The sequence below is a fragment of the Gekko japonicus genome, unplaced genomic scaffold, assembly GCF_001447785.1.
Source record: "Gekko japonicus isolate JY-2015 unplaced genomic scaffold, Gekko_japonicus_V1.1 scaffold16, whole genome shotgun sequence".
Lineage (NCBI taxonomy): Eukaryota > Metazoa > Chordata > Lepidosauria > Squamata > Gekkonidae > Gekko > Gekko japonicus.
This window is the reverse complement of record NW_015169777.1, coordinates 1,357,754-1,384,649: the sequence shown is the minus strand read 5'-3', so window position 1 is coordinate 1,384,649 and position 26,896 is coordinate 1,357,754. Positions and strand designations below refer to the sequence as shown.

General features: G+C 41.3%; 1 protein-coding gene across 1 annotated transcript in view; it reads left to right on the top strand.

The window, feature by feature from the left end:
• The window catches only part of ZNHIT6 (zinc finger, HIT-type containing 6), a 57,056-nt gene extending 31,836 nt beyond the window's left edge, over positions 1-25,220 (top strand). The window contains exons 9-10 of the mRNA XM_015416714.1: positions 20,612-20,748; positions 24,997-25,220. Coding sequence (XP_015272200.1) covers positions 20,612-20,748; positions 24,997-25,073 — 214 coding nt within the window. The 3' untranslated portion in view covers positions 25,074-25,220. The remainder of the gene's footprint in view (positions 1-20,611; positions 20,749-24,996) is intronic.
• The last annotated feature ends 1,676 nt before the right edge of the window (positions 25,221-26,896 follow it).

The window sequence follows — 26,896 nt, the reverse complement described above, 5'->3', positions numbered from 1 at the left end:
GTTCTCCATCCTGGTGGCAATGGCACAACAACCATTGTGAATTATCGCAGCAGCCCATGACGTTCTCCTTCAGGGTCCTCTATTGCATCCCAATCCGGGTTGGCTCTGCCTCTGCACATGGACACTGATAGGATAGCAGAGTGACATGACACTCCAGAAACAGACATCAAGGTGATCTTGACCTCTAGGAGCCCCTTTACCCACAGGACCTACAGAGCCACTTGGAAAGCTTTCCACAGGTGGTGCTACAGAAGGAAAACCAGTGCACTTGCAGCAGGCATACCAGAAGTATGTTTCCTCCAGGATGGCTTGGATCAGGGCCTCAGAGACAACACTCTTTGGCACCATGTAGCAGCTCTCTCGTCAGGTCTCTGGCCCATCACAGGACAATGTCTTGATAGCCATATCAAGCACTTCCTAAGGGGAGCAGCCTTCTCTACTTCTCCCGCTCAGGATTGTTTCCCTTTGTGTGACTTCCAAAAGGTGTTGAGAGTTCTACACAAACCTCCATTTGAACTCTTGAGGTCAGTTCCACTGAGAATTGTCTTGCAAGATAGCCTTTCTCTTAGCCATAACTTTAACCATGAAGATTTCTGAACTCCCTGTCCTCTCAATCAGAGATGATCTGTGTTCTTTTCAGAAGAACTTACTGACTTCACACACCAACCCTTCCTTTATACCAAAGGTTAACTCCTTGTTCCACAGGGATCAGAAAATTCTTCTTCCTTCATTCTGTTTTCATCTCAGCCATCCTTAGGAATGTAAATTAGATTTCAGGAGGGCCCTTTCTGTCTATGTTAAGAGGACAGCAATCTTCAAATCTTTGTACCCAATACCTTGGGAATAACGCATCATCAGCAACAAGGGGTCTTTTCATAGAAAAAGAGCTGCAGGAGCTCATTAGCATATGGTATGCTAATGAGCTACTAGGCTATTAGCATACTAGCTCATTAACATACGCAACGGCCCCTGACATCACCAGAAATGATGTCAGAAGGGGAAGCAAAAGGGGGGGAAGGCATCTTCAAAAGCCTCCCCTTGGAGGGGGGAAGTGAAGAAAGAAAGAGCGAGAAGGGAAGAAGGAGGGAAAGAAAGAAAGAGCGAGAAGGGAAGAAGGAAAAGAGGTAAAGAGAGAGAAGGAAAGCCACCCCCCCTCACTTACCCTGGGAGGCAGCGGGGGACCTCTTCTGGCCTCCAACAGGCCTCAGTGCTCTGGCGCTAGCCGGAGGCGGGGGGCTCTCCGGGCCTCAGCGCTCTGGCGCTGGCCGGAGGCGGCGGCGGGGGGGCTCTTCTGGCCTCCGGGCCGCAGTGCTCCGGTGCTGGCCGGAGGTGGCGGGGGGGGGCTCTTCTGGCCTCCTCCGGGCCTCAGCGTTCCGGCGCTGGCCTGGGGAGGCAGCGATGGGCCTCCCTGGGGCCGCAACTCTCCAGCACAGGCCCTGGGAGGCAGCGGAGGAAGCTGGGGGCGGAGCTTGCTCCAGCACGCTCCAGCCCCAAAAGACCCCTGTCAGCAACCATAGCCAGGTGGATCAAAGCATTTATTTCCATGACTTACAACATTTAGGATCTTCTGCCACCCTCAAAGGTCACTACCCATTCTATGAGAGTGACCACTACTTCTGTGGCCCTCTCTACCTCTTGTGTGTCATCCATCACAGAAATCTGTAGGGCAGTGACTTGGGCCTCGTCCTCTACTTTTATGAGACACTGGTTAAGATGCTGAACTGCAGGGTGTGGTCAGTAGTTCAGCAGTTCAAGACCCGGGTTGCAGCATGATGGAGTGAGCTCCCATCTCTAGTTCCAGCTCCTGCCAACCTAGCAGTTCGAAAGCAAGAAATTGCAAGTAGATAAATAGGTACCACTTCGGTGGGAAGGTAGCAGCACGGGCGTTTAGTCATGCCGGCCACATGACCACGGAAACATCTTCGGACAGCGCTGGCTCTTCGGCTTTGAAACGGAGATGAGCACCGCAACCCTAGAGTTGTACTCGACTGGCTTTCGAGCAAGGGAACCTTTACCTTTACAGAATAGACATGTTTGCCTTGACAGAGGCTTGTTTGGTAGAAGAGTGTTCTAAGAAGTAGTTCCTCGATAATTCCTCTCCAATTTGTTTTTCCCACCCTGGAGAAAAGCTTTTTGATATCCTATGCAAGGATACCTTCATCCACTGATGGGAGATCAAAGCATTGGACTTACCATGAGGGTTTCTCCTAATCAGTGGGTATTCTTCCCCACTCTACTTAGCAGAGGAATTGGAATTTCTTGCTCCCGCTCTTCAGCCTTACAGTACCTCCTGTTACGGGTCTTTGAGGAGGTCAATCTTCATATGTGATTGCTATACTAGGGGTGGATTCATCTTTCTCAGAAGCTTGGCAAGACATGAACGGGGGGCTGGATCCTGGAGGAAAATCATTAAAAGTCCAGCTAATAAAAGCCATGGGCATAAAACATAAAATAGCGTAAATGATCCTCATAACATAGCAGTACTCATGCTAAAAGCAGATTGTAAATACGATTAAAAGCCTGGGTAAAAAGACTCAGCCTGGAGTCTAAAAGAGCAATTTTGTTATTCTTCTGATCTGGTGTGTAGAGGGCTGGGGAATAGTGCTAAGCAAGGCTTAGCTGAAACTTGCATTCTTTTTAGAAATACCTGTCTTGTCTTCAAAATAAATTATTGTCGTGCAATGCATTATGTTTGGGTCCAGTCAACATTTGGGTACTTCAGGTACAAGTGTCAATCAAATGGCTCTTATAGTTCAGTCTTACATTTATGATAATATACAGTAAAAACCTTAACTTTGTGGCACTCCTAAATCCAGCTTTTGAAATCATTTATCCATTCATCCCGTCCTTCCTCTGGGTGATACATATGGTTTCCCCCTTCCTATTTTATTCTCACAATATTTCTGTGAGGTAGGTTGGGCTGAAGGACAGAAGACAATGGCCCAAGGTTACCCAATCAGTTTCATGCCTGAGTGAAGAGCTGAACCTAGGTCTTTTCAGTCCTAGTTGACTCTAACAATGACAGTACAACTGTCTTATGCCTAAGGAATAATTTAAGGAAACTGTCATTCAGCAACAAATGTTTACAATATTCAAATGTCAGAATGTCATACCAATAATTTGTGATTTGTCATCAATCCAGCCATATAAAGTTTTACTACTTCACACTCACTTTGTTAATATCAAAATCATTTGCTTACAAAGGTGCTTCCGGCTACTCTCTGGGGAAAATGAGAAGGTGTACTTCCCAAACTAGATTGTATAATTTGGCAGTTGTGTCTTTCCTTCCCTTACTGGAAAAAAGCATTAAAGATTTTCTACGCTGTTGCCTTAACAAATTTAAAAGTAAACTCAATAATCCTTAAAAGAGGACCCTGTAAACTAGTTTAGAGCAGAACTTCTGTTGGTTCGGGTTGTCGTTACCCAGCCCAACAGCTATAGGTACTAGTACCTATACATCAAAAGTATTTTTGTATGACAGTCCCAATATCTACCTTGTACTGTCCATTCATATTTGCCTATGTAAATCGGTTGTTTATTTTTAGTATGGATGGTGTGGGGGAAAAGAACTTACATGTGGATATTACAAGACTTCTTGTTAAATACAATCTCTGTGTTGGTGACCATGTTCTGTGTTTTAACTGAGCCTGTGTAAACTTTCAGATGATGTTGGTTGATCATCTATATTTTTAAAATCTGTAAATATTATATTATCTTTCTAATTCTATAAATGTTATTACTTTCATAGTTTAAATATACTAAGTACCATATAACAGTTGGTAGCATTCCGTAGTGCTTGTGTTTTAGATGCAGTAACAGCAGGCAGATGAGGATATTCCTTAGTATGAAATTTGGATTTCGTATGTCTTTCGAAAATCTGTAATGTGTTGAGTTCCATACAAACATAAAACCTTATTTTGTATTTCAGAAAACTTAGTCTAATGCATGAAGGCATTAAAGATTTTCTATGCTGTTGCCTTAACAAATTTAAAAGTAAAACTCAGTAATCCTTCAAAGATGTCCTTGTCTTCTTAACAAATCTTTGCATTCCTAAGTAGGCTTCAGTGCCCTTCCTGGTTGTTAGTCTTCTAAAATTTCTATAATATCTTCAATATTGAATGCTGAATATGCTTTAGCTGCTCATTTGGGTTTGTTTTGTGGGCTTTTTGGGAAACTTATTTAAGGAAACTCTATGGAAGAATGGTAAAATTCAGTAATCAATAGCTGCTGCTTTTGACATAGTGCAGTATCTAGCAAAAGAAATTAAGCTTAATGATCAACCATTTTATAGGTTTTTATTTGCAGTGCAGGAGCACCTGGGTTTAGGGGGAATATCAAATAGTGAAGGCTTATACCTAGGGATGGGCACAAACCAGCTTACAAACTAAAGTTTGTGATGAAATCTGGCTGGTTCATGCTTTGTGAAGTCAAGGCACCCAGCACAAACTTTCCACAAACTTTCCAGCTGTTTGTGGAGGTTCCTGAGCAGATACATTCCCAAGACCGACTGTCTCAGCTCAATCAGGGTGTTTTCAAGACTTCATAGCAACAACTTGGAGGAACACCCCGGGGAGGTCCCCTTTGATGTCTCTAGCTTGTACAGCATCTCATTTTGACAGGTGCAGGTTCAGGAGGGTCAGGAATGTATAGAAGGGACCCCTTGCAAACTAAAGAAACCAAAATCACAGGGGATCTCCAGCTGACTCTCCTCTACTTTCCTTCCAAGATAGGTGTCTCTAGTTTGCACAGGATCCCTTCTATACACTCCTAAATCTCTGTCAGTCAAAATGGTCATTTTGAGAAGCACAGCTTCAGGAGTATATAGAATGGATCCTGTGCAAGCTAGAGACACCAAACTCTGAGGGAAGGTAGAGGAGAGTCATCCAGAGATCCCCTGTGAGTTTGGTATCTCTAGTCTGCACGGGATCTGTTCTATATACCCCTGAACCTGCACCTGTCAAAATGGCGCAGTGTCATTTTGACAGGCACAGGTTCAGGAGTGTATAGAATGGATCCTGTGCAATCTAGAGTCACTATACTCTCAGGTGATCTCTGCCTGACTTTCCTCTACCTGCCCTCCAAGTTTGGTGCAAATTGGATTTACAGGGACCAAGTTACAGGCCCCCAAAGAAGGTGACCCCAGGAAAGTGATTTCTGGGGAAGACTGCCTGTCTCTAGCACACCAGGTTTCTGCCTCACAAATCAAACCAGTTCGTGAGGTGGCTAAAAATTCATGATGGTCTGTGGTTCGCAAATGGGGCACATCACAAATCCCATACCACATTTTCCCAGTTCGCGCCCATCTCTACTTATACCAACTGCTAAGTTGTTTAATGTATTTGGCCCTCAGTGAAACAAATGTTTAGGGATGAAGATTCTGAGCAATGATGCTTTTCTGCTGCAGACTTCAGTTACTTGCTTATGGCCCATCTGCTGCAACACCTCCACTAACTCTGACATAACCTCATTTTCTCAGTAAATGAGAAATCATCTTCTCGTTTACTGAGAATTCAGTCTGAATGTCGGATCTGATACTGAAAAAGGCTGTGAGGGAAAGTTATTTCTTGCAGAAACTGCATTCATTGAAGAATATACAAATAAATGGACAAATCTGAAGGCCTGAACGATTTAAGAAGAAGAAGAGATTGGAGTTATACCCTGCCCTTCACTACCCAAAGGAGTCTCAGAGCGGCTTTCCCTTCCCCTCCCCACAACAGACACCCTGTGAGGTAGGCGGGGCTCAGAGAGCTCTTGGCAGAAACTGCCCTTTTTCAAGGACAGCTCTTATCAGAATTATGGCTTACCCAAGGTAATCCAGCCAGGTGCAAGTGGAGGAGTGGGGAATCAAACCCGGTTCTCCCAGATTAGAGTCCACGCAGTTAACCGCTACACCAAACTGGCTCTCTAGGAACCATTGGTTGTATCCATCAGTGACCTCCACTCATAGGAGAGCAATTCTGCTGGCATATGATTTTTGCTAATTTCCCTTTTCTACTGCAGACCCCCCCCCCCCCATGTTAGACCACATGCTATTTCTGCGGAGCCATAGATGTGCATGCACCTGGAAAAGCATTTTGGGCATCACAGTAATCTTCTATAGGAAAGGAGAGCTGGGAAAGATCCACACTATGAGCAGAGCTGCATTTATTGTCTGTGGAATCCAACTAAGTGAATTTTATTGCATAAAGCAAATGCATTGTTTCAAATGTGTACTGTGTTTTTTCATGTTGAACCTGTTATGGGCTTCTGGGACAGAGAGAAGTTAGACAAAAACTGGAAAGTGTTTCAAATGGAGATACTAAGAGACTCCTTCACAATATGTTAATGTTATAGAATTTGGGGTTAAATTTCTAAAAGAGAGGGCAGTGGAAATAGTGCTGTTTTCATTGTTTCTGTCACTTAAGATGGGTTTGAGGTGGAAATATTGCATGTTGTTAGAAAGAACCTTCACAACTATTTCCACTTAGCCTTGCCAAAAGGGAATCCCTCTGTTTATCTGTTCTCAACAGAAATGAACTAGAACTGTTCTTCTGACCTTTTCAGATGTTTGACCTTCCTTCCTTGGCAAAGAGGTTGGAACATGTTTATTTTTTAATGGTTGGTGGATATTTGTCAAGTAGATGGTAAATTTAAACTTTTGTAAGAATATCAAACCTATAACAGGGAATATAAAATACTAAGTTAAGAACTTACTTTTCTATCACAGTATGTGAGTGAAAGAGTTACCTCAGCTTTCTCTTATTCATGAGAAGAAGTGTGCCAGATGAAACAAATACATGGAAGCAACCGTCTTTTAGTGTAGTTGCATTGTTTCCACAGTAGATTTAAATACCTTCCAAAGTCCCTTTTCCAGGACTGCAAATGATTACACAGAATTATGCAATATCTACTACATCAGCATTTCTTTACCGCCATTTTTCATCATAAGTATAGTTTGGCAAAATCATCAGACTGCTTAAGATTCTTCTGTGCTTGAGGTTTGACTGTGTGTGTAATATTTGCATTTACATTCTGAACCATATTTGGGAGTTTGGATAGGACAGCGTTGTGGGTGGAACAGAGATTTTGCCATTTGCAAATATGGAGTTACTGTTCTGGCCTGTGTCCAAGGTTCTTTTTGGTTGATGTGAATTCTTCAGCAGCCGTGTCATCCAGAGCTCCATGTAACTATATACTCTGTATTCTGGTCTGCCCTTGAAGCCACTCAGTACATTTCACATACCCCTTAAAAAGAAAGAAAGAATCTGTTTCTAGATGCTTTCACTATAGTAAGTTATTCAGTTTACTAGTTACAATGATAAATCAGTGTAGACTTCTGAAGTGTGCTGAGTCTTTCATTTGTTGAATTACTCTGTTGGGAGCATCCTAGGCTGATTTGATCTGTTTGGGGGCAGATTGGTGCATTGTCTAACATAACAAAATGTATTACGTCTAACATAATAAAATCTATTAGTTGGAGTTGAAAAGTACCAAGTCACAAGGGCTGTCATTCTGATCTGAAACTGGCACATTGCCTAGGTATCAGAAATGCACTACTTATCTTTAATGTTGGACCTTTGAGAACAGTGATACTTGCTCAGTTGCTTTGTAAGGGTTTTTAACATGCTCCCTTGTGGCTTCTGTAAATACCATTCCTGGATGTGGCACCCTATCCGTGTTCCAGAAAAGTGGGCAAGGTCATTGTCTGGTAGGGCTTGTGGTGTACATATGATTCATACTTTGAAACAGTTGCCACTGGAGGGCCCAGAGAAAGGATGAGCTCTGAGTGTACCAGAGCTGCAAGTTTTGTTTTAGGGGGAAAGGTCTCATCCTCTTCAACAGCCTGCCACCCTTCTTCATAACCTCTTCACTCACATCCCAGAATCCAGGTGGCTGCTGAGAGGAGAGCAAGCTGGCCTCAGAGAAAGAAGAGTATAACCACAACAGCAGCCACCCAGAGAAAGAGCAGGCTGGCCACAGAGGGTGCTGATGGTTTTCCTCCCCCTTTCTCCATTGTCAGCTTGCTCTCCTCCTAGTACTGCCATGCATGAAGCCTGCCTTACAAGCAGTTCTGCAGTGTGAGATCTGATCAACGTTGTGGTTGCATGCACCATTTTTCCTAAATAGAGATAACTTTCATCAAGTTGGAAAACAACTTTAAAATTGTGCATTTGTCTTTTGCACAGTTACATACCTTTGGAATACACAGTGGTGTTACATGTCGCAATCTTCTAGTCCTATATCATAATATCATATAGTACCATGATTGTAGTTGAACATCCTAAAAGGACATTACCCCAAAGCTTTATACTGACACACATATAGTACCAAGAAATGTGTTTCTGTCTAGTTTTAAAACAGTTATATTAATGTAGTAACACTTCTACAGTATAGATAATGTTATGCCACTGAAATCAATGCTCATTGAGGGGGAGCAAGCATAAGCATGCTAGCCTTGCTCCCTACGTATGCACAGTTTCTTGTATATATATATATGGGCTCTGTTCACATGATCAGATCTGCTGCTTTTTCAGATGTTCCCTGTCATGAGGGTGATGGCTATGGAGTACAGTTCCTTGCATGTAGAGTCTGTTGTCTAGAAGCCATTGTTCATGTGCACGCAGGGGTGCTGCCCTCCTTGAGCAACTTGACAGAGTATCCAAGCAAGATGACCTTGTAGTCATGGATGACTTCAGCTTCCCCAATGTGTGCTGGTAGACATACTCTGCTAAGCGTCCAGAATCATGCAACTTCCTGACCTGCCTGGCTGATAACTTCCTTTTTCAAGTGGTGGAGGAAGCTACGAGGGGCTCATCTATACTTGACTTAATATTAACCAGCAGGCAAGATTTAGTAGATGGTGTGAAGGTGGTGGAGACCTTAGGGGGAAGTGACCATGTCCTCCTAGAATTCCTTGTGCTGTGGGGGGCCAAGGAGGTTCAGAGCCAGATGTGTATGTTAGATTTTAGTAGGGTAAATTCAGAGGCAAGATGAGAGTCATTCTATGAATAAGAATGCTGGAAGGGAAAGGAGCAAGTAAAGGATGGTCTCTCCTAAAATGAGCTCTTGCAAGCTCAAACCATCGTTATTCAAACTAGATGAAATCATGGTGGGGGATCTAAGAAGCCAGTGTGAATGAACAGACAATTCCATGATGAGCTAAGGAAGAAAAAGGAAATATTCAAGAAATGGAGGGGAGGACATACTCTAAAGAAGAGTATCTGGGTGTTAGGCACTGTAGGTCAGCCATCAGAGAGGCCAAAGCTGAGTGAGCTGAGGTTGTCCATGGAGGCTCACTACAACAAGAAAAGCTTCTTCAGGTACATGAGGAGAAAACACAAGGTAAAAGAGGCAATAGGCCACTGTTGGGTAAACATGGAGAAACTCTGACAGAAGACAGAGAGAAAGCAAAAAGGCTTAGTGCCTATTTTGCCTCAGTTTTTCCCTCCGAAGAAGAGAACAGGCTTATCTAGGGGTGGTAGTAGGCAAGGCATGGTATCTGGGCTAGTGGTTGATGTGAATAGAGGGGTTGAAGAGGTACCTGTCTGCAATGGATGAGTACAAATCCCCTGGGCCAGATAGTGTGCACCAGAGAGAGCCAGTTGCTTATCCGGAGCCTTCCCTGTTCCCCCCCCTCCCCGGACACGCATGCACGCACGCAGAGCCCCCTCCTGCTTTTCATAAACCTCCCCCCACACTCCTGGCTCGGCCTGCTCAAAAGGAACTCTCTGCACCGGGCGGCAGAGGGGGAGATGCAGGGGGCGTGGCGGGAGGGTGGCCTGGCTGAAGCTCCTCCTGGAGGGGACCAGACAGAGGACACAGTTTGCATTCCTCTGCAGCCCTGGAAGGGGTTAAACTCGTGTGATTGGCACCTCCCCCCTAACCATGGAACCTCGACGGGATGTCTGATCGCGCAGCCGCGCGTTATTTTGCTCCAGGGCAAAAAGCCTCGCTTCCCCCCACACACACATTTTCCGGCCCGTGTGACCAGAGCCAGAGATTATTAGGGGCCTGGAGACCAGACGCTCTGAAGAAAAGCTAAGGGACTTGGGAATGTTCCATATGGAGAAGAGGAGGTTGTGGGGGGTTGCTCTCTTTTAGTATTGGAAATGCTGTTATTTAGAGGAGGGTGGGGAGGTGTTCCTGTTGCCAGCAGACGATAGCACTTCCAATAATAGGAATTATTAGGATATTAGGAAAAGATATTTGCAGTAAGAGTAGCTCAACAGAGGAATTGGCTTCCTAGATAGGTGGTTAGCTCCCCCTCACTGGCAGTCTTCAAGCAGTTCGAAACCAAAAGTGAGAGATCACAGGAGGAGATGGAAGTCCAAACAAAACATCTGTGACAAAAATAACGAGTCAATAAAGATATATATACAATATTGTTTACTATAATAATCATAATTCTGTGGAAAACTCTCTTTTATCACTCACACGCAATGAATTTTGCACAGTAAAAATATGTTTCACGCTTGCTTTATCTGAACGTGTAGTAATTACAATTCTTATCAATTTCCACTTATCAACTCTTGAAATAAACATCCCATGTTTACTCTCTGATATCAGAACCCAAGGTCTTCACAATGAATTAGTTGGTTTCTAGAAGCTAAACATAAAACCTCCACTACTCATTGTCACCAGCTGTGAAACGGATATTTTTCTTGCGCAAAATTCATGTGTGAGTGATAAAAGAAGAGAGTTATCCACAGAATTAGAATTATTATAGTAAACAATTTCACATATATATGTTTATTGACTCTTTGTTATTTTTGTCACTGATGTTTTGTTTGGACTTCCAGCTTTCAAGCAGTGTCTGGACGAATGCTTGTCAGGGATGCTCTAGGCTGATCCTGCACTGAGCAGGGGGTTGGACTAGATGGCCTGAATGGCCCCTTCCAACTCTCTGATTCTATGACCAGCATGCTCATGGCCACTCCCCTTCTACATACATTGATTTCAAAGAACATAATGTCCTCTGTAGAGGGATGCAATGTTGTCTGTGCCATCGAAAGTACTTTCTATTTCATGGTTTTCCATGTTTTGTGCTCATAATTATGTGCATTACCAAACCCTTCATAGTAACAAGGTAATAAGTTAACATTTTAAATTTAAAACTCTGCTTTGTATGCAATGCTGTATTGTTATCTTAAATTTTTAAATGTTCAAAATACATTCGCGTTTCTATAAGATGCTGTGTAACACAGAGATACAGCTGTTGCATCTACAGCAGAGTATTGCACATGTAGGTTTTTGTGAGGGCAGACTAGTAACACTATATTGATTGGAATAATACAAGAAATAAAAGGTGAGACTTTCTATTAAAAATGAGGATAAAGAGTTTCCTTAGCATTCTCAAAATGGGGGACTATTGAAAGTGTCGAGCTGCTCCCATCTCTTAAGACAGCATTGTTTTTGAAAAAGTGTGCATGCACACCAAAGCTCATACCTTGAATAAACCTTTGTTGGTCTTAAAGGTGCCACTGGACTCTAAATTTGTTTTTACTAACTGTTAGTTTTGTTCTTGCTTTTGCAGTTTGCAAAAGGAACTTCCATATTTATTTCAAACGGTTTTCAAACTTCAGTAATGAAGGTATCACACTCTGTTGCTCATTTCCTGACTAACCCCATACATACACACACACACACACACACACACACACACACACACACACACACACACACAGAGTTTCCCCATGTTTCATAAATTAATTTTTAATGACTATCTTTTCCTGTGTTCCTTTTAATTAGGGGTTTGAACTTTTTTGGTTTTACAACCTGCTTCTAGTTTGAGGACTGGTTATGCTGCCAAATGTTTTTGTGTTTTATTGGCAGGTTTTTGATTGTTGTCAGTTTTAAATAGTGAGCCACTTTGAGCAGCCTCTGAAAAGGCAGCATCTAAATGTTTTAAATAAATAAAATGTATTTTTAACAGAACTGCCATGGATGAGGGGGCAGGATATGCATGTACCTCCCAACCCACTCTAGAGCCCTTAGTTCTTATATACACAGAGACAATCTTTGGGAATGATATTTCAGGTGGAATTGTGAAAGGACACAGAGAAAGACAGGTTTATTGAATACAAATAAGCAGAAAGAGTGAAAAAGGAAGGCAGATAAAAATTGAAAAGGATTGGGGAGAACACTGAAAGACTAATAAATCACACCAATGCAAAGCATGAAAACCTGAGGAATAAGCAGCGAGCAATCAATTTGAGCCACTCCTAGTGAAAGCAGTCCTGCTTATACAAGAAAATTAACATTTTCCAAAATGTCCTATCATTAGCAGCCATTCTCAGGTCCTGCAAACTGAAGGTCGTGGCTTCTTTATTCACGTCAATCCATCTAATGTTGGGTCTTCCTCTTTTCCTGTTGCCTTCAACTTTTCCCAGCATTATTGTCTTTTCCAGTGACTCTTGTCTTCTCATAATGTGACCAAAGTAAGATAGCCTTGGCTTAGCCATTTTAGTTTCTATCCAAGACATTGGTTAACGTTACGTTCCGCATTAATACCTTCAACCTTTCAGATCTCCAGTTTATATTCTAAACACCTCAAACGTGTGATCCAACTAAAATAGCATGCAAGTTATTACCATTTGCAATTGGTTCTGTCTTCTGTATGAAACCGAAACAACCCCACAAACTAAAATTATATCAAAAGCATATCCATGAAAGATAAGCAGAGTTCGATGGGAGCACAACCTCGTCTGTCATGTAGTGAAGTAAACGGAAGGTGTCAGACAAGGATGCATTTGATCTCCCTATGTCTTCAATCTGTATGTAGAACACATCATAAGGAAAGCCAGATCAGATTTAGATGAAGGTGGAGTGAAAACTATTGGAAGGAATAGTAACAATTTGAGATATGCAAATGACACTACATTATTGGCATAAAACAGTGAAGACTTGAAATGACTACTGATAAAGGTCAAAGCAGAAGGTGCCAAAGCAGGATCATAGCTGAAGAAATCATAGCTATATTTTAAGCTATACAGTTACCCTGTCCATGGGTCAGTTCATGGGTCAGTTTTGCATTTAATAGTTTAAGTTAAAGTTTAATTAGTCTGCATCTTTATAGATCAGCATTTGAAACAGGATTTCTACTAATAGAATGTCTCATAAAATGTACTTACCTTGTTGTAGAGATCTGTATTATTGAAGTTGATTTTAAATGAGATTTATATTTGTATGCGGTGTTATATGGGAAATTTATAAAATAAAATATTAAAAAAGAGAAAAGTAGTGACTACTGGGGAATTACACGACATTAAGGTTGGTAATGACGAAATTGAAATTATTCAAGATTTTCTGTTCCTTGGCTCCATCGTCAACCAGAAGGGAGATTGCATACAAGAAGTCGGAAGGAGATTGAAACTGGGGAGGGCAGCCATGAAGGAGCTAGAAAAGATCCTTAAGTGTGTGTTACTGGTGACCAAGATCAAGTTAATTCATGCCATCACTATGTATGAGTATGAAAGTTGGACAATGAGGAAAGCTGACAGGAAGAAAGTAGATTCCTTTGAAATGTGGTGTCAGCGGAAAGTTTTACAGATATCGTGGACCAACAAAAAGACAAAGAAGTGGGTCCTAGACCAAATCAAGCCTGACTTCGTTCTAGAAGCTAAAATGGCTAAACCAAGGCTATCTTACTTTGGTCACATTATGAAAAGACAAAGAGTCACTGGAAAAGACAATAGTGATGGGAAAAGTTGAAGGCAGCAGGAAAAGAGAAAGACCCAACATTAGGTGGATTGACTCGAATAAAGAAGCCACGGCCTTCAGTTTGCAGGACCCGAGAATGGCTGCTAATGATAGGACATTTTGGAAAATGTTAATTCATAGGGTCGCCATAAGTCGGAAGCAACTTGATGGCAGTTAACACACACACACACGCTGTGTATCTGTCATGTGGAATAGCTGCATATGCTTTGGTTTTCACAGGCCGCTAGCTATGTGCTGCTTTTTATAGTGCAGCAAAAGATAATTTTTCATGTTTACTTTTCATAAGTTGATCACAACTTTTATTAAATGTTTTAAGCATTTTACGTACACGTACCTTGGCCAACTGTGCCTCCCAGGAGTGTTTTTGTGGCATTATTCCCCTGAAAAATGAATGTTCTGTGTGAACTGTTGCCCAACATTGTGTGTGTGTGTGTGTATGTGCACACGCGCAAATATAAACAAAAAGCAATTGGCTGAGTTCACATTTTGGACAATATAATCATAAGCACAAGCCTATAGGAAATAATCATAATCACAAGCCCATAGGAAATAGAGTAATTAGAGTATTCTGTACTGTAAGTAGTCAGGATTTGTGGTTAGCTGGCCAGAATGGGAACTAAGTAGAAGTAAAGGTTATTTTGTCACTCCAGAGCAGGATCTTGAGATTTGTACCTGGCAAACATGTAAGCAGCTGATAGCACAAACACTTCTGGTTGGCTGAGAAGAACGGTTGATAATGCTGGTGAAGAAAGCATAGCCACTTCCACGGAATTGCATTTTATTGTGGTGTTTAGGTATAATCCTTTTATTTATGTATTTAAAATACTTTATGCCAGTTTTCTATCCAGTCAGGGTCCACAAGGCAGTAAACATAAAAGCATTAACTTATTTAAACAATTAAAATACAGGTGAAATATAAAGTTCAATAAAAGCACATGAGCAACACTAGAAGGAGGGCCAGTAGCCATTATTGGGGTATGCCTGACAAAATAAAAAAGTGTTCACCTGCTGGCGAAAGACACTGATAGAAGGAGGCAGATGAATCTCCCTGGAGGGAGTTCCAAAGTTTTGGTGCCACGAGAAAGAAGGCCCTTTCTCGTGTCACCACCCGGCTGGCCTCAAATGGTGGGGGTAACCAAAGCAGGGCCTTGGAGGATGACCAGAGTGAGCAGGCAGGTTCATATAGTAGAAGGTGATCCTTAAGGCGTGTTGGTCCCAGACCACAGAGAGCTTTAAAGTTCAATACCAACAACTTGAATTGAGCCCAGAAGCAAATTGGAAGCCACCTACACTAGTGGAGTGATACAAGACTAGAATGATACAGACCCTACAGCCCAGTCCAGTGAACACTGGCTGCAGCATTCTGTACCAGCTGTAGCTTCAGAGCGGTCTTCAAGAGCAGCTCCAGGGGGTCTAAGCCAAGCTGTCATGGAAGTGCTGATAATATTTATAAATCATGGTGTAAAACATTATCTCCTGATTCTTTCAAAATCTAAAAGTTTGTGGTTGCAGGAAAATTGAATGTATAATTATGAATGTAGTTCCCTGTCCCCTTGCTATAGAACTGAGAAGCTTATTTCACTATTTTCCCGTTCACAAATCATAACCACAAGAAACAGTTATTCACCACTTAGGAATGAATGTCCATCTGTTAGTTATTATCTCTGCTGTAGCCTCTCAAACCAGTACTTGAAAGGAATCTTAAGTGCTATGTGCATCTCTTCTGTGCATTCTCTGTCCTACCCTCTCCATGACAAAATGAGGTTTAAGCATTCTGTGTCCTGACGGAAACTCTTTAACTTACCTCAAGCTTATAAACCATTATTCAGTTGATCCTAAAGTTCACGTATTCTTTTGGATTTTTTCATCTATGCTTTCTGTTTGACATTTTCAGTTAAAGGTGTATTTCAAAATTTCAGGGTATGCACAGCTGCTTCAGAAGCCCTTTCCATTGTTTAAGTTAAATGACATCATCATGATTTTAAAAAAATATTACAAGCATTTTTTTCCAAGTATGTATGCACTGTTCATCTGAAAGACTCTTTGATGAGGTAGTCATGCCTTATCACAGGAGAGCAGTTCGCATGGGATTTTCATTTTTATCTTTAATCACAGACTACAAAAATTCCATTATTAAAACTAAAGGCCCTCTAGATGACATACAGGAAGGACTGATCTTAGCAGGGAATTTCCTGCTGTCTGAACTGGCAGGGATGACTGAGTTCACCACTGAGAGAATAGCTGGAGGCTCCGTTGAAGAGGTATATTTGTGACACTATATACTGCAACAGTTTACAGAAGGATTAGTAGACTGCCTTTTCAGATTTCTGGGAAGCCTGCAGTAGGATTTTTGGAGCTTATATGACTTCTGGTCAGTTGTAAGAGACATTATTCAAGCCTTGCGATGTAAACATGCAAGCCCTTGAGAGTAAAGTCACTTTCAGGCATCATCTCAGAGGGACTGTTCCCTGGGGAACTCAAGGAAGCGGTAATTCATCCTCTTCTGGAAAAAAAAAAACATCCTTGGACCCAGCTGAATTGACAAATTACCGGCCAGTTTCCAACTTGCCCTGGTTGGGCAAGATAATAGAAATGGCTCTGGCAACTCAGTTACAGAGCTTTTTGGATGACACTTCCTTTTTAGATCCCTTCCAGTCTGGCTTTCACCTGGGACATGGGACGGAAACGGCACTGGTCGGACTCACAGACGACCTCTAGAGGCATCTGGATCAAGGCGGATCAGCAGTGCTGTTGTTGTTGGACCTGTCCACAGCATTCAACACAGTCAAGCATCAGCTACTGATTCACCGCCTCGCTGACACTGGAGTCCAGGGGCTTGCCTTGCAATGGCTTGCCTCCTTCCTTCATGGTCGGGGACAAAAAGTGGCATTAGGGGAGCTGCTATCCCGAAGGCACCCACTGGAGTGTGGAGTGCCCCAAGGGGCTGTGCTTTCCCTGATGCTATTTAATATCTATATGTACCCCCTTGGCCAGAATGTCCGTAGGCAAGGGCTGGGATGCCATCAGTACACTGATGACACCCAGCTCTATCTGTTGTTGGGCGGCCGGTCTGGCTCCAAACCAGAAGATCTGGACCAGGTGTTACAAGCCGTGGCTGGATGGCTTAGACTGAGCCGACTGAAATTGAATCCGACGAAGACGAAGGTCCTGTGCCTAGACCGGGATGGACCAAGGGTAGGGATCCCACTCCCAACCTTCAATGGGGCGCCGTTGGTGCCAGCGACGGAGGTGAGGAGTCTGGGAGTGCTCCTGGATGCTTCCTTAACAATGGAAGCCCAGGTAGCAGCCACTGCCAAGTCAGCCTTTCCGGCTGATTAGGCAGCAACGACTCGAACGCAACGACTTGGCAACAGTGATCCACGCGATGGTCACCTTGAGATTAGACTACTGTAATGCTCTCTACATGGGGCTGCCCTTGTTACAGATCCAGAAGCTACAGCTAGTGCAAAATGCAGCTAGGCTTTTGATGAGTCTCCCTATGCGGGAGCACATCCAGCCTGTGCTGAAAGCATTGCACTGGCTACCAATAGCATACCAAATCCACTTCAAGGTGCTGGTTCTTACCTTTAAAGCCCTTAATGGTCAGGGGCCGACATACCTGAGGGACCGCATTTTCCCACATATTCCCCAGAGAGCACTGCTGTCAGGGTCCCAACATCGATTGACCCTCCTGGGACCTAAAGACACCAGGCTGACTATAACTAGGGCCAGCGCCTTTTCGGTGGCAACTCCATACTGGTGGAATGAGCTCCTGAAAGAGATCAGGGCCCTGCAGGACCTTATGCAGTTCCACAGGGCCTGCAAGACAGAGCTCTTCCCCCAGGCCTTCAACTAGGAGCTTCCCCCCCCCAATAATTAATTGTGAGCCCTGCCCTTCGGAGTCATCATCAACAGCCTGAGCTGGCCACAGAAGAAGAAACAGAACAAGGAGCAGATCAATAGGACAGGACATCAACTGCTGCCATTATCGCCAAATATCGTTGCATTACTTTGCCAGACCAATTGCACTAGCCCTGTGCATTATCTGGATTGTTTTAGAAGGTTTTATGATTGATTTAACAGTTATTTGTGTGTTTTAATCCTAGGGGGGGGGGGGGGGGGCGGGGTATAAATTTGATAGATAGATAAATAAATAATAAATCTTTGTCCTGAGGGCAAACCCATCTTATTTCAGTAATGACCCTTGTTTAGTTGACTTGTGTTCAGATGCCTTTTTATAATGTCTGGATACAACATTGTTGACAGAAGTCCCCATTCCAACTTCTGCTTCTGCTGCTCCCCTTTAAAGGCTGTATGGCCTGCCCACCCCTCTGCCCATGTAGTTGCTGAGCAAGTAACATGTATGGATGGTTTAATGCAGACTAAATACTTAAGTGTTGTAGTCTCTTCTTACATTTTCTGCAAAACCTGCCTACGTTTTGCATAGTAACAATGAGGTAAGAAACACATCTTCATTTTAATAGTTGTAGATAAGTGAGTTTAATTTGAAAACTCTACTTTTTAGACTTGGCAGTTGTTTTACATTAACATAGTTATTTCTGTAATTTATCTTGAAACACTAAACAATTTTCTTGTCATTCGTTCAGGGTTGTACACTCTGAATGGGGGGCAGGGAGTGAAGAGGAGCTGACAGATCTCATAAATAGACTATTTATGAAACCACTGGTGAAGACTGCATCTAGGAGTGGGTCATTGGGGTTAACAATTAGAGAGTGGATAACCAAGGAATTAAAGACAAAATACATTTCGTATATTTAGTTTTGTTACGATACTGTTCTCTTAAGAATCTTTTGCTCTTCACACTGAACCAAAGTCTTGTATATTTGCCAAAAGCTGTCACTGTCGGTCAACCAATAAACTTTACTTAAAACTGTGCCTTGGTGATCTAACACTTGAATAATTTACTATCATAAAATAGTTTAAAGTACAAATGTTTTATGGTATGCCAAGCTGGACGCTAAAGATGTTTTGTCTAAAACATGAGATAATGGAAAGTGTATTGTGGCATGTGAATGACTTTAGCCTTTTGGTGGTAAATGTTTTCTTAACCAGAAAAGAATGTGTTGAGGCTGCTGCCAACGGAAAGGTATTGCCACACTTTGCATTAAAGTACTGTAAATAAATCAGTAAATATGTTTCTGTTCATGTGTTAATCCACAAGTTATGAATGCACTCATTGAATAAGAAATGTAATATACTGTTATCCTTTTTAAAAGGTTTCAGTAAGAACTGGTCATAATTACTTCAGATTGAAAGAAACACGAAACCAAATATTTTCATGATGATTGAAGCTGGATTTGAGGGAAGTAGCCATTGCTTAAAGTTCAGTTTCTTCCAAAACCAGAAGAATCAAGTTCCAGAGTCAGTGTCTGATTTTTTTTTACATCTGATTCCCAATAGTGTTATGCAGTAAATAGTTTAGTATATCCTGTGGTTATTGAAAAATCTGCAAGTGATATAGTTTATAGAAATTGATATTAGGTAAGGAAATGGGTCTCTTACAATTACTTACATTTGATCACTACAACTCAGATTGTATTTTTACAAGTACTGAGATAATGTTGATTTGCGGTACCTTTAGAGCTTCAAACATGTTTCTGCAGAACATAGAAAATGAAGGACTGTTGTGTTGATCACAATAACACACATGGTTAACTTTTATGATTACGGGAATTATTTAGAAATTGTGTGATGATGCTTGTTCTTGGCTTCTAATACATCCTCCTCCGGAGAAGACAGTCTCTGTTATATGTAATTGGCTGGTTAATGCAGTCATGTGGGTAGCCAGAATATAGAAATTAGAATTTTGGTTTACCACTGCAGGGAGCTCTGGATTTAAACTACAGTCTTTATTACAAATCTTAACTCTGTCCAGAAGCTAGATTTAAGTTATGTTTTGCTGCATAATGGGACTATTATGGTACATCTGATCATACAGTAATGGAAGCATGCAAAGTGAGCACTAGTACATTGATAGTTTATTGGAGAGAGGCTTCAGAAGTAGTGTATGTGTGACAAAGTTCCTGCCTTCTCTCTTTGAGTATCATAACATTTATGAATTATGAGTAATCTTTCATCCCCCCTTTCTCTGCATTGATCCTGTGCAGACTGGGGAATGGAAGTGCTTCAGAAGTTGTACATCTGCTTTCAGGAGGGTGGACAGTAACCAAGCCTGTTCAAGACAGGAATGTCCTGTTTTTTTCCCCAAAGACCATTCAGTGAGCAACTCACATGGGAATGTATCTCGCCCTGACCTGGCTAGCTCAGGCAAGCCTGATCTCGTCAGATCTTGGAAGCTAACAGGGCCAACCCGGCATTTATTTGGATGGGAGACCTCCAAAGAATACCAGGGTCAGGAGGCAGAGGCAGTCTATCAGGCCACTTCTCCATGCCCAGTAGGAGTAGCCAGAGGTCGCCATGACTTCCAGGCATGGGCACACACAGATGCACACACACAAAAATGCAAAAATACAAAAAAGGGGGGGGTATCAAAAGAAAAAGAGGGGGAAAAGAAGAAGGAAATTGGTTCTGTTTTGTGACCTGGTGTGTGGGGAAACTGCATAGCTCAGTAGGAACAGTAATATGCAAAACAAGATCCTTGTTTACGCAAACAGCAATTCTCTATCATATCAATAAAGACAGTGTTTGCCTCCGTACAGGGATCAGCATTCCACTACTAAGCAAAGCAGGCCTGTTGTCAGAACATTGGGTTATAGAAGTTCTTCTTTAATTATCTCTTCCCATGCCTGAATAGGATTTGTGGAAGGGTTGAAATCCTGGAAGATCTGTGTGTTTTATTACAGAATGTAGGCTTTACTTTCAAATAACTTTATCTATTTGCATAACTTTATCTATTTGCAGGCTGATTAACTTTACAAATGCTTTTTCAAAGGTACGAAGAATTAGATGCCAGCAAAGGCCTTCTAGACAATTTGAGAGGCAAGACTGTCATTGAATACCCATCTTTGCATGTAGTTCTGAAAAAATTCAAGACTGATATAGATGTTCCTGGCTACAGTAAGAATAAAGGTATTTATTATCATATATTGTACACTTATATGTTTTAAACAAGCACTAATTAATAAGATATTTAGCTTTTTATTAGTGCTAGGTGTGAATAGTCTACTTGATTTTCACTCCGACCTATAAAGCATTTTTGCTCTATTGCAATCCTGCAAGATAAAATAATTCTTGTTTACAATTTATAATTAAATTTCATATTATTTAACTACTGCAATAGCATTAATAGCATTTTTCTACTATGTCTAAAATATTGGTAAACTGTTATCATTCTTCTGAGACATCAAACACGTACCTGCTCTAAGAATAGACTTTTGGACAATGTTTGCAGCATGTTTGCAGCATTTATTAACATCCATAGTTGATTTGCTTAGTACTTCAAATATCTGTTTGGTAATTGGAAATTGACATTGCTTTAAAGACACAATGTTGGAATATCGCTTTCAAATTATATTTTGCTGTACATCTCAGAAATGTCTTCTTAATCTACTGTAAAAAAATTAAAATATCTGGGAAAAATTACTCTTCCATTACATTCTGCTCATCTGCTGTACTCCAGAGTTAGGGAGCAATCCTAAGGAAGTCTGCTCAGAAGCAAGTCCCATTGCATTCAGTGGAACGTATACCCAGGAAAGTGTTGCAGGCTTAATATACTAAATGCAAATAGTAATCACTTTTTAAAGTATCTGCCACAGGAAGACAAATATGGCATCTACTTTGCCAGGTACTCACATCATTGGGAGATAACTGCAGATATTTTCTCTTATTACTGATTCAGAAGTAACTAAACAATATAGCTGCATGGCTATATAGAGAGGGAACAGATACATTGCCTTTGTAGCACTGGCAACAGGGTTTCAAAAAGGACATTAACAGGAGAGCAAGCATTTAGAATGCCCCTTTTGTCTTACCCATTTAGTGCCATGCTCTTGCACTTTTGTATCCATGCATTCATAAAAGTGACATTCCGTAATAAGCGTCATACTAGTTACTGAACTTTCAGTTGGGTATGGGGGGGGAAATCTAAACTGAAGGCTTTCAGTGCAAACCAACTCATTGCCTTTACAATTTTGATAATTAAATTAGCTCTGAAGGAAAAGTAAAACAAATACCATCTGCTCCCCCACCTTTGAATTCTCATATTAACAATAAAGTAAAAAGAACATTAACTGCCCTGTGTGTGACAAAATTAAATACCCAAAGCAATGGGTAGAATCTTCCCTCTAGTTTTCCTTTCTTTCCCTCTGACCTCACTCACATAAGGTGTCTATGTGTAAGATCTAATACTAGTCACCTAAGAATTGCGTTCTAGACATGCTGAGGGCCTTTCCTAATTATTGTACATATATTCTAGCTGCAGCATACATTCTATCTGCAATGTCTGATCAGGATAGGAAAGAAGTTGATTGCGGGGTGAGGGGGGAGGAATAAAGGCCAGAGGGAAGGTACATGGTAGGCAAACCAGGGCCAAGCAACATTCCCACTTTTCTTGGCTGAGCAATCCAAGTGCCAGTCATTTATTCAGTAGCCAGATCCAATTTTAAAGGAGTCACTGGCATCTGGTGACCACATTTTTGCAGCCCTGGCAGGCAGACATATTAGTAATTTGCTCAAAAATGTTGCTTTGATTCCAAAGGCAATTATGGAACTAAACAGAAATGGGATTTCAAAAACTGCTGTCCTCATTGAATGACAGCAAAAAGTTGCTTTGGAAGAGCCTCCACATCATCTAAACTTTAATACTGACAGTCCTGAGAGAAGTTTTGGAAGCTGATTTCATACTTTCTAGATCCCAGAAAAGAAAGACAATGTCCCTGTTTTCTTTTAGGAAAGAAAATATATTGTCCTTATTTGGAAGGCATCTGCTATGTTTCTGGAAGTTAAGACCACTTTTAACCTGCTGAATTATTTTTTATGCTGCATATCATGTTTTATTATTACAGGTTTTTATTTTGTAGGTTTGTTACACTATTATGTTTTCTGGATGGGTTTTTTTGTAAGTTCTTTTGCGAACCTTATTTGTTAAGGAGTGGTATGGAATCTCTCTCTCTCTCTCCCTCTCCCCCTCTCCCTCTCCCTCTCTCTGTCATATGCACACGCAATCTACAGAATGATGTTCATCTATATTAGAGTTCTTAGCAAATTTGGTTCAGCCACCCAAGGCAGGTGTACACAGTGTACATCTATACACCCTTTTAGAAGCCTGAGTAGAGGCTGAAACTGAAACTGGTTCAAAAGGCAGATGTAAAACCACTGACAGGTCCAAGCTACAGGGAACATATGTAGCTACCAGTTGTCTTATGGGTCAAATCCAGTTGTGACCTTTAATGTCTTAAATGGTATTGGATCAGGTTACAGAAAGAACTGCCTGCTCCCATGTCCATCGCTCCATCAGTTGACCTTGTTGTCAGAGGCCATAAAGCCTTTTCTGCTATGCTTTCTTGATGTTGGAACACTCTCCCCACAGTCTTCTCATAGTGCCAAACCTGTTTTCAGCATTAGGAAAAGACAATCCCTTTTACATGAGGCTTTCTTGAGTATTTGTGTGCTTGCTAATCTGTGTTTATTTTACTGCTTTTTACATTGCGTACTGAGCCCTGCTGCAATTTGCTACTGATTTTGCTCTTGAGTGTAATGCTCATTGGCTTTTTAAACTATTGTATTCTGTTTGTTCTGGCTGGCTGATTTTAATAATTTATTGCTTCTCATTTTTAATCATTCATTGTAGTGCTCTCAGGGGTAGTTTTATCATATTGCTGTGGGACTTACTTGTCTTTAACTGTAAGCTGTCTCAGGAAACATAGATTGATGGAGGAGGACATTTATATGTTCAATAAAATAGGGACCCGAGCTTTTGATTTCTAACTGTGAGTTCAAGGTCAAGCACTATCAGGGTAAGGCCGAGACAAAGGTTGCAACTAGGCTGTAGAGCTACAACTCTGCATCAGAAAGGCATGAAAATATTTACCTACATATGCACAAGAAAGGTATGATTACTTAATTTGGCTATAGGTTTGAATTGAGTCTCAGGTAGCCTGGGATGCTTGGTTTTTATTTTCTGGGAAGGGTCTTTTTGATAAGGGGAGCATAAAATATAAGACAAGGGAAAGATAGTTATAAAGCACATGATTTCAAATAGCATTAACAGCAAAACCGCAATATAACAGTATTTTGCATTGTTATTCAATATAGTTTTTCAATTTAAGAGTTGTGATTTACACAGAGTATGGCTAAGAACTGATTGCTTCATGCTAGAGTCATTTCATCAATATTAAGGCATGACATACTTGTAGACAGTGCTCCCTCTTAGCTGTGGAGTCTTGTGAGCAAAAATTCTACTTTGTGAGCTGCTTAAATTTGTTGTGAGCATTAAAGTTGTGAGCAAGCAATTCAGCTACTGCATAAATTAGTTTGCTCTGGAGCCATACTTCCTGAGCAAAGACAAAAATGTATGAGCCGGAGGCTAAAAACTGTGAACTAGCTCACAATAGCTTAGAGGGAACACTGCTTGTATTGTAGTTTTGTGTATTTCAACATCTAAACAGAGTGTTTGCATGCCTGAGAGCCAGAGATGTTATCTGTTCAAGCTGTCCGGAGTCCCAGGACTGACCAACACACTGAGTGGTGATGTCATACCATTTCCCAATGTGCTTGTCACTCCTCCCTCCCTCTTTTATCCTCCAGCTCACCCTGGTTCTCCTGCTGTAACACTACAGTTCCTCCTTAGATGAGGTCAGCAGTCATCAGCAATAAAATATATATATAAATTGCATGTTGCAAAGGAAAAACACATAATGCTTCTCAGGGGTGTTTTTATTAGCTAATGTTGCTTAACACAAATGTGCTTGTTTGTATATATGATGTCAAGTGCTGCTTATTAGAAAAATATCACAAAAGGTCTCAATGAGAAAATCTTTCTTGAGTTATCAAAAACGTATGGTTACTGATTAGAGAATAATAGAATATATAACTTCAATAAAATCTGGACAACAAAGTAAAGACACTTCAACCAGAAAAGTTGGAGGTCACATTTTGTATACATTACATCTAGTGTATTTTTAAGTGTATGTGTGTATTTTTCTCTACATGTCATTCTGTCCCTTTTATTTTCCTATGGAAATTAGTTGGAACCATTCCTTTTATGGGGAGAAAATAAGGCCCATTTGATAACTTTTCTTAGGACAGAGACAAGTTTATGAAGATGCAAACCCAAAAACTTGTGTGTAATATTCTGGTTTTTTTCCTGCTCCACTGTAGATGCTGAGAAACCCAATAAAGACCAAGTTAGGGAAAGCTCATCTGAAGAAGAAGGAGAAATCCGAGATAGTTCTTGAAAAAAATGGACCATATGTGGAGATGAAGCAGCTTTCTCTACACTTGACCTTTGAAGATATATTAGGCGGGCATATTAATCCAAACATACCTAATAAAATTAATTCACTAAGTTCGGTTTCATTTTTTGAAAACTGCTGACAAAATTGGAAGATTTTACAGCATTTATGTGCCAAGCACTGAACACTTGTACTAGTTTGTAATTAAAGATGCTTTCACTAAATTTCCTTTTTTAACATTTGGTTTAGTTACTGTTTAGATGTATTGCAAAGTAGATGCTAATGTAGATGATTCCAGACTCACCCCAGCTTCTCCAGTTAAAGAACTCTCAGGCATCGGGGGAGAGAAATATATACTGCAGGTTAGGAAAGGCACAAATAGGTATTGAAAAAGCCAGCATGGTTAAGAAACAAAGTAATGGAAGCTGTAAAAGGTAAGAAGGATTATTTTAAGTGGTGGAAAGCTAGTCTCAGTGAGGTTGATAAAAGGGAACACAGGCTGTGGCAAATAAAATACAAGTCTGTGATCAGGCAGACAAAAAGGGAATATGAGGAGCATATAGCAAAAAACATAAAGACCAATAATAAAACTTTCTTCAAATACATTAGAAGCAGCAAACTAGCCAGGGAGGCAGTGGGGCCCTTGGATGACCAAGGGGTAAAAGGAGTACTGAAGGATGATAGGGAAATGACTGAGAACCTGAATGCATTTTTTGCCTCTGTCTTCACTGTGGAAGGTGAGAAGTGCTTGCCCACTCCAGAGTTGCTGATTTCAGGATGGGTGTTGAAAGACCTGAGTCAGATTGAGGTGACGAGAGAAGAGGTCCTATGACTGATAGACAACTTAAAAACTGATAAATCACCAGACCCGGATAGCATACATCCAAGAGTTCTGAAAGAACTCATATGTGAACTTGTGGATCTCCTGACAAAAATATGTAATCTTTCATTAAAATCTGCCTCCATTCCTGAGAACTGGAAGGTAGCTAATGTCACTCCCATCTTTAAAAAGGGTTCCAGAGGAGAACTTGGAAATTACAGGCCAGTCAGTCTGACGTCAATACTGGGTAAGTTGGTGGAAACTGTTATTAAGGAAAGAATTAGTAGGCACATTGATGAACAAAACCTATTGAGGAAGACTCAGCATGGGTTCTGTAAGAGGAAAATCTTGTCTCACTAACCTGTTAGTGTTCTTTGAGGGAGTGAACAAACATGTGGACAAGGGGGACCCAATAGATGTTGTTTACCTTGACTTCCAGAAAGCTTTTGATAAAGTTCCTCATCAAAGGCTCCTAAGTAAGCTCAATAGTCATGGGATAAAAGGACAGGTCCTTTTGTGGATTAAAAACTGGCTAATTAATAGGAAACAGAGAGTGAGTATAAATGGGAAATTTTCTCAGTGGAGGGTGGTAAGCAGGGGGGTACCACAGGGATCAATACTGGGTCCAATGCTTTTTAACTTGTTTATTAATGATTTGGAGTTGTGGTAGTGAGAACCAGGGAGGATTGTGAGGCACTCCAAAGGGATCTGTCGAGGGTTGACGAGTGGGCGTCAGTGTGGCAAATGGGGTTCAGTGTGGCCAAGTGCAAAGTGATGCACATTGGAGCCAAAAATCCTAACTATAAATACACATTGATGGGGTCTGAACTGGCAGAGACTGACCAAGAGAGAGATCTTGGAGTCGTACTAGATAACTCAATGAAAATTGTCGAGACGGTGTGCGACTGCAATAAAAAAGCCCAACGCTATGCTCGGGATTATTAGTAAGGGAACTGAAAACAAATCAGCCAGTATCATAATGCCCTTGTATAAATCAATGATGCAC